This window comes from Oncorhynchus nerka, linkage group LG4 (genome assembly GCF_034236695.1).
Source record: "Oncorhynchus nerka isolate Pitt River linkage group LG4, Oner_Uvic_2.0, whole genome shotgun sequence".
Taxonomy (NCBI): domain Eukaryota; kingdom Metazoa; phylum Chordata; class Actinopteri; order Salmoniformes; family Salmonidae; genus Oncorhynchus; species Oncorhynchus nerka.
The window spans coordinates 25,014,366-25,026,994 of NC_088399.1; the positions used below are offsets into that span (position 1 = coordinate 25,014,366).

Genomic DNA, 12,629 nt, shown 5'->3' on the forward strand with positions numbered 1-12,629 from the left:
TGGAGAAAGAGGAAGAGAGATGGAGAAGAGGAAAGAGAGGGGGAAGAGGAAGAGAGGTGGAGAAAGAGGAAAAGAGGTGGAGAAATAGGAAGAGAGGTGGAGAAGAGGAAGAGAGTTGGAGAAATAGGAAGAGAGTGGAGAAGAGGAAGAGAGTGGGGAAGAGGACGAGAAGTGGAGAAAGAGGAAAAGAGGTGGAGAAAGAGGAAGAGGTGGAGAAAGAGGAAGAGGTGGAGAAAGAGGAAGAGAGGTGGAGAAGAGGAAGAGAGATGGAGAAGGGGAAGAGAGGTGGAGAAAGAGGAAGAGAGGTAGAGGAAGAGAGGGGGGAAGAGGAAGAGAGGTGGAGAAAGAGGAAGAGAGATAGAAAAGAGGAAGAGAGGGGGGAAGAGGAAGAGAGGTGGAGAAATATGAAGAGAGGTGGAGAAAGAGGAAGAGAAGTGGAGGAAGAGGTGGAGAAAGAGGAAGAGAGGTGGAGAAGAGGAAGAGAGTTGGAGAAATAGGAAGAGAGGTGGAGAGGAGGAAGAGAGGACGGAAGAGGAAGAGAAGTGGAGAAAGAGGAAGAGAGGGGGGAAGAGGAAGAGAGGTGGAGAAATATGAAGAGAGGTGGAGAAAGAAGAAGAGAGGTGGAGGAAGAGGAAGAGGTGGAGAAAGAGGAAGAGAGGTGGAGAAAGAGGAAGAGAGGTGGAGAAGAGGAAGAGAGTTGGAGAAATAGGAAGAGAGGTGGAGAAGAGGAAGAGAGATGGAGAAGAGGAAGAGAGGGGGGAAGAGGAAGAGAAGTGGAGAAAGAGGAAGAGAGGTGGAGAAAGAGGAAAAGAGGTGGAGAAGAGGAAGAGGTGGAGAAAGAGAGTTGGAGAAGAGGAAGAGAGATGGAGAAGGTGAGGAGAGGGGAAGAGGAAGAGAAGTGGAGAAAGAGGAAGAGAGGTGGAGAAAGAGGAAGCGGTGGAGAAGAGGAAGAGAGGGGAAGAGGAAGAGAAGTGGAGAAAGAGGAAGAGAGGTGGAGAAAGAGGAAGAGAGGTAGAGGAAGAGAGGGGGGAAGAGGAAGAGAAGTGGAGAAAGAGGAAGAGAGGTGGAGAAAGAGGAAGAGAGATGGAAAAGAGGAAGAGAGGGGTGAAGAGGAAGAGAGGTGGAGAAATATGAAGAGAGGTGGAGAAAGAGGAAGAGAGGTGGAGAAAGAGGAAGAGAGGTGGAGAAAGAGGAAGAGAGTTGGAGAAATAGGAAGAGAGGTGGAGAAATAGGAAGAGAGTTGGAGAGGAGGAAGAGGGGGAAGAGGAAGAGAAGTGGAGAAAGAGGAAGAGAGATGGAGAAGAGGTGGAGAAATATGAAGAGAGGTGGAGAAAGAGGAAGAGAGGTGGAGAAGAGGCAGAGAGGTGGAGAAAGAGGAAGAGGTGGAGAAAGAGGAAGAGAGGTGGAGAAGAGGAAGAGAGTTGGAGAAATAGGAAGAGAGGTGGAGAATAGGAATCAAATCAAATCAAATCAAAGAGAGATAGAGAGGGGGGAAGAGGAAGAGAAGTGGAGAAAGAGGAAGAGAGGTGGAGAAAGAGGAAGAGGTGGAGAAGAGGAAGAGAGGGGGGAAGAGGAAGAGAAGTGGAGAAAGAGGAAGAGAGGTGGAGAAAGAGGCAGAGAGGTAGAGGAAGAGGGGGGAAGTGGAAGAGAAGTGGAGAAAGAGGAAGAGAGGTGGAGAAAGAGGAAGAGAGATGGAGAAGAGGAAGAGAGGGGAAGAGGAAGAGAGGTGGAGAAAGAGGAAGAGAGGTGGAGAAATATGAAGAGAGGTGGAGAAAGAGGAAGAGAAGTGGAGGAAGAGGTGGAGAAAGAGGAAGAGAGGTGGAGAAGAGGAAGAGAGTTTGAGAAATAGGAAGAGAGGTGGAGAGGAGGAAGAGAGGACGGAAGAGGAAGAGAAGTGGAGAAAGAGGAAGAGAGGGGGGAAGAGGAAGAGAGGTGGAGAAATATGAAGAGAGGTGGAGAAAGAAGAAGAGAGGTGGAGGAAGAGGAAGAGGTGGAGAAAGAGGAAGAGAGGTGGAGAAAGAGGAAGAGAGGTGGAGAAGAGGAAGAGAGTTGGAGAAATAGGAAGAGAGGTGGAGAAGAGGAAGAGAGATGGAGAAGAGGAAGAGAGGGGGGAAGAGGAAGAGAAGTGGAGAAAGAGGAAGAGAGGTGGAGAAAGAGGAAAAGAGGTGGAGAAGAGGAAGAGGTGGAGAAAGAGAGTTGGAGAAGAGGAAGAGAGATGGAGAAGGTGAGGAGAGGGGGAAGAGGAAGAGAAGTGGAGAAAGAGGAAGAGAGGTGGAGAAAGAGGAAGCGGTGGAGAAGAGGAAGAGAGGGGGGAAGAGGAAGAGAAGTGGAGAAAGAGGAAGAGAGGTGGAGAAAGAGGAAGAGAGGTAGAGGAAGAGAGGGGGGAAGAGGAAGAGAAGTGGAGAACGAGGAAGAGAGGTGGAGAAAGAGGAAGAGAGATGGAAAAGAGGAAGAGAGGGGTGAAGAGGAAGAGAGGTGGAGAAATATGAAGAGAGGTGGAGAAAGAGGAAGAGAGGTGGAGAAAGAGGAAGAGAGGTGGAGAAAGAGGAAGAGAGTTGGAGAAATAGGAAGAGAGGTGGAGAAATAGGAAGAGAGTTGGAGAGGAGGAAGAGGGGGAAGAGGAAGAGAAGTGGAGAAAGAGGAAGAGAGATGGAGAAGAGGTGGAGAAATATGAAGAGAGGTGGAGAAAGAGGAAGAGAGGTGGAGAAGAGGCAGAGAGGTGGAGAAAGAGGAAGAGGTGGAGAAAGAGGAAGAGAGGTGGAGAAGAGGAAGAGAGTTGGAGAAATAGGAAGAGAGGTGGAGAATAGGAATCAAATCAAATCAAATCAAAGAGAGATAGAGAGGGGGAAGAGGAAGAGAAGTGGAGAAAGAGGAAGAGAGGTGGAGAAAGAGGAAGAGGTGGAGAAGAGGAAGAGAGGGGGGAAGAGGAAGAGAAGTGGAGAAAGAGGAAGAGAGGTGGAGAAAGAGGCAGAGAGGTAGAGGAAGAGGGGGGAAGTGGAAGAGAAGTGGAGAAAGAGGAAGAGAGGTGGAGAAAGAGGAAGAGAGATGGAGAAGAGGAAGAGAGGTGAAGAGGAAGAGAGGTGGAGAAATATGAAGAGAGGTGGAGAAATATGAAGAGAGGTGGAGAAAGAGGAAGAGAGATGGAGAAGAGGGAGAGAGGGGGAAGAGGAAGAGAAGTGGAGAAATAGGAAGAGAGGTGGAGAATAGGAAGAGAGATAGAGAGGGGGGAAGAGGAAGAGAAGTGGAGAAAGAGGAAGAGAGGTGGAGAAAGAGGAAGAGGTGGAGAAGAGGAAGAGAGGGGGGAAGAGGAAGAGAAGTGGAGAAAGAGGAAGAGAGGTGGAGAAAGAGGCAGAGAGGTAGAGGAAGAGGGGGGAAGTGGAAGAGAAGTGGAGAAAGAGGAAGAGAGGTGGAGAAAGAGGAAGAGAGATGGAGAAGAGGAAGAGAGGGGGAAGAGGAAAGAGGTGGAGAAATATGAAGAGAGGTGGAGAAATATGAAGAGAGGTGGAGAAAGAGGAAGAGAGATGGAGAAGAGGGAGAGAGGGGGAAGAGGAAGAGAAGTGGAGAAAGAGGAAGAGAGGTGGAGAAAGAGAAAGAGAGGTAGAGGAAGAGAGGGGGAAGAGGAAGAGAAGTGGAGAAAGATGAAGAGAGGTGGAGAAAGAGGAAGAGCGGTAGAGGAAGAGAGTTGGAGAAATAGGAAGAGGTGGAGAAGAGGAAGAGAGGGGTGAAGAGGAAGAGAGGTAGAGGAAGAGATGGGGAAAGAGGAAGAGAAGTGGAGAAAGAGGAAGGTGGAGAAGAGGAAGAGAGGTGGAGAAAGAGGAAGAGAGGTAGAGGAAGAGATGGGGAAAGAGGAAGAGAAGTGGAGAAAGAGGAAGAGAGGTGGAGAAAGAGGAAGAGAGATGGAAAAGAGGAAGAGAGGGGGAAGAGGAAGAGAGGTGGAGAAATATGAAGAGAGGTGGGGAAAGAGGAAGAGAGGTGGAGAAAGAGGAAGAGAGGTGGAGAAGAGGAAGAGAGTTGGAGAAATAGGAAGAGAGGTGGAGAAATAGGAAGAGAGTTGGAGAAGAGGAGGAAGAGAGGGGGAAGAGGAAGAGAGTTGAAAGAGAAGAGGTGGAGAAATGGAGAAATAGGAAGAGAGGTGGAGAAAGAGGAAGAGAGGTGGAGAAGAGGAAGAGAGGTGGAGAAAGAGGAAGAGGTGGAGAAAGAGGAAGAGAGGTGGAGAAGAGGAAGAGAGTTGAGAGAAATGGAGAAATAGGAAGAGAGGTGGAGAATAGGAAGAGAGATAGAGAGGGGGGAAAGAGGAAGAGAAGTGGAGAAAGAGGAAGAGAGGTGGAGAAAGAGGAAGAGGTGGAGAAGAGGAAGAGAGGGGGAAGAGGAAGAGAAGTGGAGAAAGAGGAAGAGAGATGGAGAACGAGGCAGGAGAGGTAGAGGAAGAGGGGGAAGTGGAAGAGAAGTGGAGAAAGAGGAAGAGAGGTGGAGAAAGAGGAAGAGAGATGGAGAAGAGGAAGAGAGGGGGGAAGAGGAAGAGAGGTGGAGAAAGAGGAAGAGAGATAGAAAAGAGGAAGAGAGGGGGGAAGAGGAAGAGAGGTGGAGAAATATGAAGAGAGGTGGAGAAAGAGGAAGAGAAGTGGAGGAAGAGGTGGAGAAAGAGGAAGAGAGGTGGAGAAGAGGAAGAGAGTTGGAGAAATAGGAAGAGAGGTGGAGAGGAGGAAGAGAGGACGGAAGAGGAAGAGAAGTGGAGAAAGAGGAAGAGAGGGGGGAAGAGGAAGAGAGGTGGAGAAATATGAAGAGAGGTGGAGAAAGAAGAAGAGAGGTGGAGGAAGAGGAAGAGGTGGAGAAAGAGGAAGAGAGGTGGAGAAAGAGGAAAGAGGTGGAGAAGAGGAAGAAGAGGAGGAAGAGAGGTGGAGAAGAGGAAGAGGTGGAGAAAGAGAGTTGGAGAAGAGGAAGAGAGATGGAGAAGGTGAGAGAGAGGGTTGGGAAGAGGAAGAGAAGTGGAGAAAGAGGAAGAGAGGTGGAGAAAGAGGAAGAGGTGGAGAAGAGGAAGAGAGGGGGGGAAGAGGAAGAGAAGTGGAGAAAGAGGAAGAGAGGTGGAGAAAGAGGAAGAGAGGTAGAGGAAGAGAGGGGGAAGAGGAAGAGAAGTGGAGAAAGAGGAAGAGAGGTGGAGAAAGAGGAAGAGAGATGGAAAAGAGGAAGAGAGGGGTGAAGAGGAAGAGAGGTGGAGAAATATGAAGAGAGGTGGAGAAAGAGGAAGAGAGGTGGAGAAAGAGGAAGAGAGGTGGGAGAAAGAGAGTTGGAGAAATAGGAAGAGAGGTGGAGAAATAGGAAGAGAGTTGGAGAGGAGGAAGAGGGGGGGGAAGAGGAAGAGAAGTGGAGAAAGAGGAAGAGAGATGGAGAAGAGGTGGAGAAATATGAAGAGAGGTGGAGAAAGAGGAAGAGAGGTGGAGAAGAGGCAGAGAGGTGGAGAAAGAGGAAGAGGTGGAGAAAGAGGAAGAGAGGTGGAGAAGAGGAAGAGAGTTGGAGAAATAGGAAGAGAGGTGGAGAATAGGAATCAAATCAAATCAAATCAAAGAGAGATAGAGAGGGGGGAAGAGGAAGAGAAGTGGAGAAAGAGGAAGAGAGGTGGAGAAAGAGGAAGAGGTGGAGAAGAGGAAGAGAGGGGGGAAGAGGAAGAGAAGTGGAGAAAGAGGAAGAGAGGTGGAGAAAGAGGCAGAGAGGTAGAGGAAGAGGGGGGAAGTGGAAGAGAAGTGGAGAAAGAGGAAGAGAGGTGGAGAAAGAGGAAGAGAGATGGAGAAGAGGAAGAGAGGGGGAAGAGGAAGAGAGGTGGAGAAATATGAAGAGAGGTGGAGAAATATGAAGAGAGGTGGAGAAAGAGGAAGAGAGATGGAGAAGAGGGAGAGGAGAGGGGGAAGAGGAAGAGAAGTGGAGAAAGAGGAAGAGAGGTGGAGAAAGAGAAAGAGAGGTAGAGGAAGAGAGGGGGAAGAGGAAGAGAAGTGGAGAAAGATGAAGAGAGGTGGAGAAAGAGGAAGAGAGGTGGAGAAAGAGGAAGAGAGTTGGAGAAATAGGAAGAGGTGGTGGAGAAGAGGAAGAGAGGGGTGAAGAGGAAGAGAGGTAGAGGAAGAGATGGGGAAAGAGGAAGAGAAGTGGAGAAAGAGGAAAGAGGTGGAGAAGAGGAAGAGAGGTGGAGAAAGAGGAAGAGAGGTAGAGGAAGAGATGGGGAAAGAGGAAGAGAAGTGGAGAAAGAGGAAGAGAGGTGGAGAAAGAGGAAGAGAGATGGAAAAGAGGAAGAGAGGGGGAAGAGGAAGAGAGGTGGAGAAATATGAAGAGAGGTGGGGAAAGAGGTGGGAAAAGAAGAGGTGGAGAAAGAGGAAGAGAGGTGGAGAAGAGGAAGAGAGTTGGAGAAATAGGAAGAGAGGTGGAGAAATAGGAAGAGAGTTGGAGAGGAGGAAGAGAGGGGGAAGAGGAAGAGAGTTGGAGAAGAGGTGGAGAAATATGAAGAGAGGTGGAGAAAGAGGAAGAGAGGTGGAGAAGAGGAAGAGAGGTGGAGAAAGAAAGAGGAAGAGGTGGAGAAAGAGGAAGAGAGGTGGAGAAGAGGAAGAGAGTTGGAGAAATAGGAAGAGAGGTGGAGAATAGGAAGAAGAGAGATAGAGAGGGGGAAGAGGAAGAGAAGTGGAGAAAGAGGAAGAGAGGTGGAGAAAGAGGAAGAGGTGGAGAAGAGGAAGAGAGGGGGAAGAGGAAGAGAAGTGGAGAAAGAGGAAGAGAGATGGAGGAGAAGGTGGAGGCAGAGAGGTAGAGGAAGAGGGGGAAAGAAGGGAAGAGAAGTGGAGAAAGAGGAAGAGAGGTGGAGAAAGAGGAAGAGAGATGGAGAAGAGGAAGAGAGGGGGAAGAGGAAGAGAGGTGGAGAAAGAGGAAGAGAGATAGAAAAAGAGGAAGAGAGGGGGAAGAGGAAGAGAGGTGGAGAAATATGAAGAGAGGTGGAGAAAGAGGAAGAGAAGTGGAGGAAGAGGTGGAGAAAGAGGAAGAGAGGTGGAGAAGAGGAAGAGAGTTGGAGAAATAGGAAGAGAGGTGGAGAGGAGGAAGAGAGGACGGAAGAGGAAGAGAAGTGGAGAAAGAGGAAGAGAGGGGGAAGAGGAAGAGAGGTGGAGAAATATGAAGAGAGGTTGAGAAAGAAGAAGAGAGGTGGAGGAAGAGGAAGAGGTGGAGAAAGAGGAAGAGAGGTGGAGAAAGAGGAAGAGAGGTGGAGAAGAGGAAGAGAGTTGGAGGAATAGGAAGAGAGGTGGAGAAGAGGAAGAGAGATGGAGAAGAGGAAGAGAGGGGGGAAGAGGAAGAGAAGTGGAGAAAGAGGAAGAGAGGTGGAGAAAGAGGAAAAGAGGTGGAGAAGAGGAAGAGGTGGAGAAAGAGAGTTGGAGAAGAGGAAGAGAGATGGAGAAGGTGAGGAGAGGGGGAAGAGGAAGAGAAGTGGAGAAAGAGGAAGAGAGGTGGAGAAAGAGGAAAGGTGGAGAAGAGGAAGAGAGGGGGGAAGAGGAAGAGAAGTGGAGAAAGAGGAAGAGAGGTGGAGAAAGAGGAAGAGAGGTAGAGGAAGAGAGGGGGGAAGAGGAAGAGAAGTGGAGAAAGAGGAAGAGAGGTGGAGAAAGAGGAAGAGAGATGGAAAAGAGGAAGAGAGGGGTGAAGAGGAAGAGAGGTGGAGAAATATGAAGAGAGGTGGAGAAAGAGGAAGAGAGGTGGAGAAAGAGGAAGAGAGGTGGAGAAAGAGGAAGAGAGTTGGAGAAATAGGAAGAGAGGTGGAGAAATAGGAAGAGAGTTGGAGAGGAGGAAGAGGGGGGGAAGAGGAAGAGAAGTGGAGAAAGAGGAAGAGAGATGGAGAAGAGGTGGAGAAATATGAAGAGAGGTGGAGAAAGAGGAAGAGAGGTGGAGAAGAGGCAGAGAGGTGGAGAAAGAGGAAGAGGTGGAGAAAGAGGAAGAGAGGTGGAGAAGAGGAAGAGAGTTGGAGAAATAGGAAGAGAGGTGGAGAATAGGAATCAAATCAAATCAAATCAAAGAGAGATAGAGAGGGGGGAAGAGGAAGAGAAGTGGAGAAAGAGGAAGAGAGGTGGAGAAAGAGGAAGAGGTGGAGAAGAGGAAGAGAGGGGGGAAGAGGAAGAGAAGTGGAGAAAGAGGAAGAGAGGTGGAGAAAGAGGCAGAGAGGTAGAGGAAGAGGGGGGAAGTGGAAGAGAAGTGGAGAAAGAGGAAGAGAGGTGGAGAAAGAGGAAGAGAGATGGAGAAGAGGAAGAGAGGGGAAGAGGAAGAGAGGTGGAGAAATATGAAGAGAGGTGGAGAAATATGAAGAGAGGTGGAGAAAGAGGAAGAGAAGTGGAGGAAGAGGTGGAGAAAGAGGAAGAGAGGTGGAGAAGAGGAAGAGAGTTTGAGAAATAGGAAGAGAGGTGGAGAGGAGGAAGAGAGGACGGAAGAGGAAGAGAAGTGGAGAAAGAGGAAGAGAGGGGGGAAGAGGAAGAGAGGTGGAGAAATATGAAGAGAGGTGGAGAAAGAAGAAGAGAGGTGGAGGAAGAGGAAGAGGTGGAGAAAGAGGAAGAGAGGTGGAGAAAGAGGAAGAGAGGTGGAGAAGAGGAAGAGAGTTGGAGAAATAGGAAGAGAGGTGGAGAAGAGGAAGAGAGATGGAGAAGAGGAAGAGAGGGGGGAAGAGGAAGAGAAGTGGAGAAAGAGGAAGAGAGGTGGAGAAAGAGGAAAAGAGGTGGAGAAGAGGAAGAGGTGGAGAAAGAGAGTTGGAGAAGAGGAAGAGAGATGGAGAAGGTGAGGAGAGGGGGAAGAGGAAGAGAAGTGGAGAAAGAGGAAGAGAGGTGGAGAAAGAGGAAGCGGTGGAGAAGAGGAAGAGAGGGGGGAAGAGGAAGAGAAGTGGAGAAAGAGGAAGAGAGGTGGAGAAAGAGGAAGAGAGGTAGAGGAAGAGAGGGGGGAAGAGGAAGAGAAGTGGAGAACGAGGAAGAGAGGTGGAGAAAGAGGAAGAGAGATGGAAAAGAGGAAGAGAGGGGTGAAGAGGAAGAGAGGTGGAGAAATATGAAGAGAGGTGGAGAAAGAGGAAGAGAGGTGGAGAAAGAGGAAGAGAGGTGGAGAAAGAGGAAGAGAGTTGGAGAAATAGGAAGAGAGGTGGAGAAATAGGAAGAGAGTTGGAGAGGAGGAAGAGGGGGAAGAGGAAGAGAAGTGGAGAAAGAGGAAGAGAGATGGAGAAGAGGTGGAGAAATATGAAGAGAGGTGGAGAAAGAGGAAGAGAGGTGGAGAAGAGGCAGAGAGGTGGAGAAAGAGGAAGAGGTGGAGAAAGAGGAAGAGAGGTGGAGAAGAGGAAGAGAGTTGGAGAAATAGGAAGAGAGGTGGAGAATAGGAATCAAATCAAATCAAATCAAAGAGAGATAGAGAGGGGGAAGAGGAAGAGAAGTGGAGAAAGAGGAAGAGAGGTGGAGAAAGAGGAAGAGGTGGAGAAGAGGAAGAGAGGGGGGAAGAGGAAGAGAAGTGGAGAAAGAGGAAGAGAGGTGGAGAAAAAGGCAGAGAGGTAGAGGAAGAGGGGGAAGTGGAAGAGAAGTGGAAAAAGAGGAAGAGAGGTGGAGAATAGGAAGAGATGGAGAAGAGGAGAGGGGGAAGAGGAAGAGAAGTGGAAATAGAAAGAGGAAGAGAGGTGGAGAAAGAGGAAGAGGTGGAGAAGAGGAAGAGAGAGGAAGGGGAAGAGGAAGAGAAGTAGGAAGAGAGAAAGAGGGGGAAAGAAGAGGTGGAGAAAGAGGCAGAGAGGTAGAGGAAGAGGGGAGAAGTGGAAGAGAAGTGGAGAAAGAGGAAGAGAGGTGGAGAAAGAGGAAGAGAGATGGAGAAGAGGAAGACAGGGGGAAGAGGAAGAGAGGTGGAGAAATATGAAGAGAGGTGGAGAAATATGAAGAGAGGTGGAGAAAGAGGAAGAGAGATGGAGAAGAGGGAGAGAGGGGGGAAGAGGAAGAGAAGTGGAGAAAGAGGAAGAGAGGTGGAGAAAGAGAAAGAGAGGTAGAGGAAGAGAGGGGGGAAGAGGAAGAGAAGTGGAGAAAGATGAAGAGAGGTGGAGAAAGAGGAAGAGCGGTAGAGGAAGAGAGTTGGAGAAATAGGAAGAGGTGGAGAAGAGGAAGAGAGGGGTGAAGAGGAAGAGAGGTAGAGGAAGAGATGGGGAAAGAGGAAGAGAAGTGGAGAAAGAGGAAGCGGTGGAGAAGAGGAAGAGAGGTGGAGAAAGAGGAAGAGAGGTAGAGGAAGAGATGGGGAAAGAGGAAGAGAAGTGGAGAAAGAGGAAGAGAGGTGGAGAAAGAGGAAGAGAGATGGAAAAGAGGAAGAGAGGGGGGAAGAGGAAGAGAGGTGGAGAAATATGAAGAGAGGTGGGGAAAGAGGAAGAGAGGTGGAGAAAGAGGAAGAGAGGTGGAGAAGAGGAAGAGAGTTGGAGAAATAGGAAGAGAGGTGGAGAAATAGGAAGAGAGTTGGAGAGGAGGAAGAGAGGGGGGAAGAGGAAGAGAGTTGGAGAAGAGGTGGAGAAATATGAAGAGAGGTGGAGAAAGAGGAAGAGAGGTGGAGAAGAGGTAGAGAGGTGGAGAAAGAGGAAGAGGTGGAGAAAGAGGAAGAGAGGTGGAGAAGAGGAAGAGAGTTGGAGAAATAGGAAGAGAGGTGGAGAATAGGAAGAGAGATAGAGAGGGGGAAGAGGAAGAGAAGTGGAGAAAGAGGAAGAGAGGTGGAGAAAGAGGAAGAGGTGGAGAAGAGGAAGAGAGGGGGGAAGAGGAAGAGAAGTGGAGAAAGAGGAAGAGAGATGGAGAACGAGGCAGAGAGGTAGAGGAAGAGGGGGGGAAGTGGAAGAGAAGTGGAGAAAGAGGAAGAGAGGTGGAGAAAGAGGAAGAGAGATGGAGAAGAGGAAGAGAGGGGGGAAGAGGAAGAGAGGTGGAGAAATATGAAGAGAGGTGGAGAAAGAGGAAGAGAGGTGGAGAAAGAGGAAGAGAGGTGGAGAAAGAGGAAGAGAGTTGGAGAAATAGGAAGAGAGGTGGAGAAGAGGAAGAGAGATGGAGAAGAGGAAGAGAGGGGGGAAGAGGAAGAGAAGTGGAGAAAGAGGAAGAGAGGTGGAGAAAGAGAAAGAAAGGTAGAGGAAGAGAGGGGGGAAGAGGAAGAGAAGTGGAGAAAGAGGAAGAGAGGTGGAGGAAGAGGAAGAGGTGGAGAAAGAGGAAGAGAGGTTAGAGTAAGAGGCAGAGAGATGTCTGTGTCTCTGTGTGTTGTGTATACATACCTGCTGCTGTGTAAAAACAGTATCACTCAATTACGTCAGTAGTAAGCATTACAGTTTCTTGTAATCCATGTGTGTGTGTGTGTGTGTGTGTGTGTGTGTGTGTGTGTGTGTGCATGGCATGCATACCTGCTGCGCCTGCTGAATCTTGGCGGTAAATTTGGTAATCTCCTCTCCTCTCTCATTGGTCTGGGTCTCCAGGAGGCGGAGTTGCTTCTTGAGGTCCGGCAGCGAATCAGAGGCCAGGTCAAAGGGCACGCTGAGGTCACGGATCTGGGCACACAGCTCCTCCTTCTGCTGCTGCACATGAACCACTTCTGCCAGGCTCTCCTACAAACAAACACACGCACGCACACACACACACACACACACACACACACGCACACACACACACACACACACACACACCAAATCGCAGGAACAGACACACATGGGAACAGACAAAGGATGTATCTTTTCACCAAATGTTTGTTGTTTAAGGTGTGAAACCACCTCTAAATGTGTATTTAGGGTACCTGTAGAGTGCGTTTCAGAGTGTATATCTCTGCCCCCAGTGCAGTGCTGTCGTGAATTGCTTTGTCCTTCAGTTCTCTCTCTTTGTCTGCCTCTTCTAGGGCCTGGGTCAACTCACTGTCAAACCTGTAAAAACACATGCATTGGAACGCATACAAACTCCATTATATGGAATCCCTACATACCCTTGTTTGAATTAAGTTTCTTACACATACACACGTGCACACACACGTGCACACACACACACACCAATACAAACCTACCTCCTCTGTTTGCGGTCCAGCTCGTGAGCGCGACCCTGTAGGCTATCAGTGAGAACACGGGCGTCCTGGAGGTCAGAGGTGACACGACGAACCTGACGCTTCAACTCTGTGGCGCTCTTCTTAGACTGCTCCAGCTGGGCCTGTAGGGAGCCCACCTACCACAGGGGGGAGACAGAGACTCAGCAAGAGACGACAACCCTGGACTGTGTGTGAGCTACGCTGAGAAGTGGTGTTGTGTGTGTGTGTGTGTGTGTGTGTGTGTGTGTGTGTGTGTGTGTGTGTGTGTGTGTGTGTGTGTGTGTGTGTGTGTGTGTGTGTGTGTGTGTGTGTGTGTGCTATATACCTTGGTGTCCAGCTCTAGGTGTGTCTGTCTCTCTGCCTCCAGTCTCTCCTCTGTGTGTTTGAGTCGTCTCCTGACATACTCTACCTCAGTCTGGCAGCACTCTAGCTGTAGTGCCATCTCACTCTCTGTAGGGGGAACAGGGGGGCAGTGTGTGTGTAGAGAAAAGTCATGAAGAATTCCAATTACATCAGACCACACCCCATCCTCCCAGATTCCCCACACCTGTTCCCTCCTAAAACGCTAGTCCAAACCCCTTAAC

General features: G+C 49.4%; 1 protein-coding gene across 1 annotated transcript in view; it reads right to left on the reverse strand.

Moving 5' to 3' along the window:
* The window catches only part of LOC115117253 (unconventional myosin-XVIIIb-like), a 65,047-nt gene that overhangs the window by 22,799 nt on the left and 29,619 nt on the right, over positions 1–12,629 (reverse strand). Inside the window, 4 exon segments of the mRNA XM_065018088.1 lie at positions 11,381–11,581; positions 11,767–11,890; positions 12,028–12,182; positions 12,371–12,495. Of these exon segments, the coding sequence (XP_064874160.1) occupies positions 11,381–11,581; positions 11,767–11,890; positions 12,028–12,182; positions 12,371–12,495 (605 nt within the window).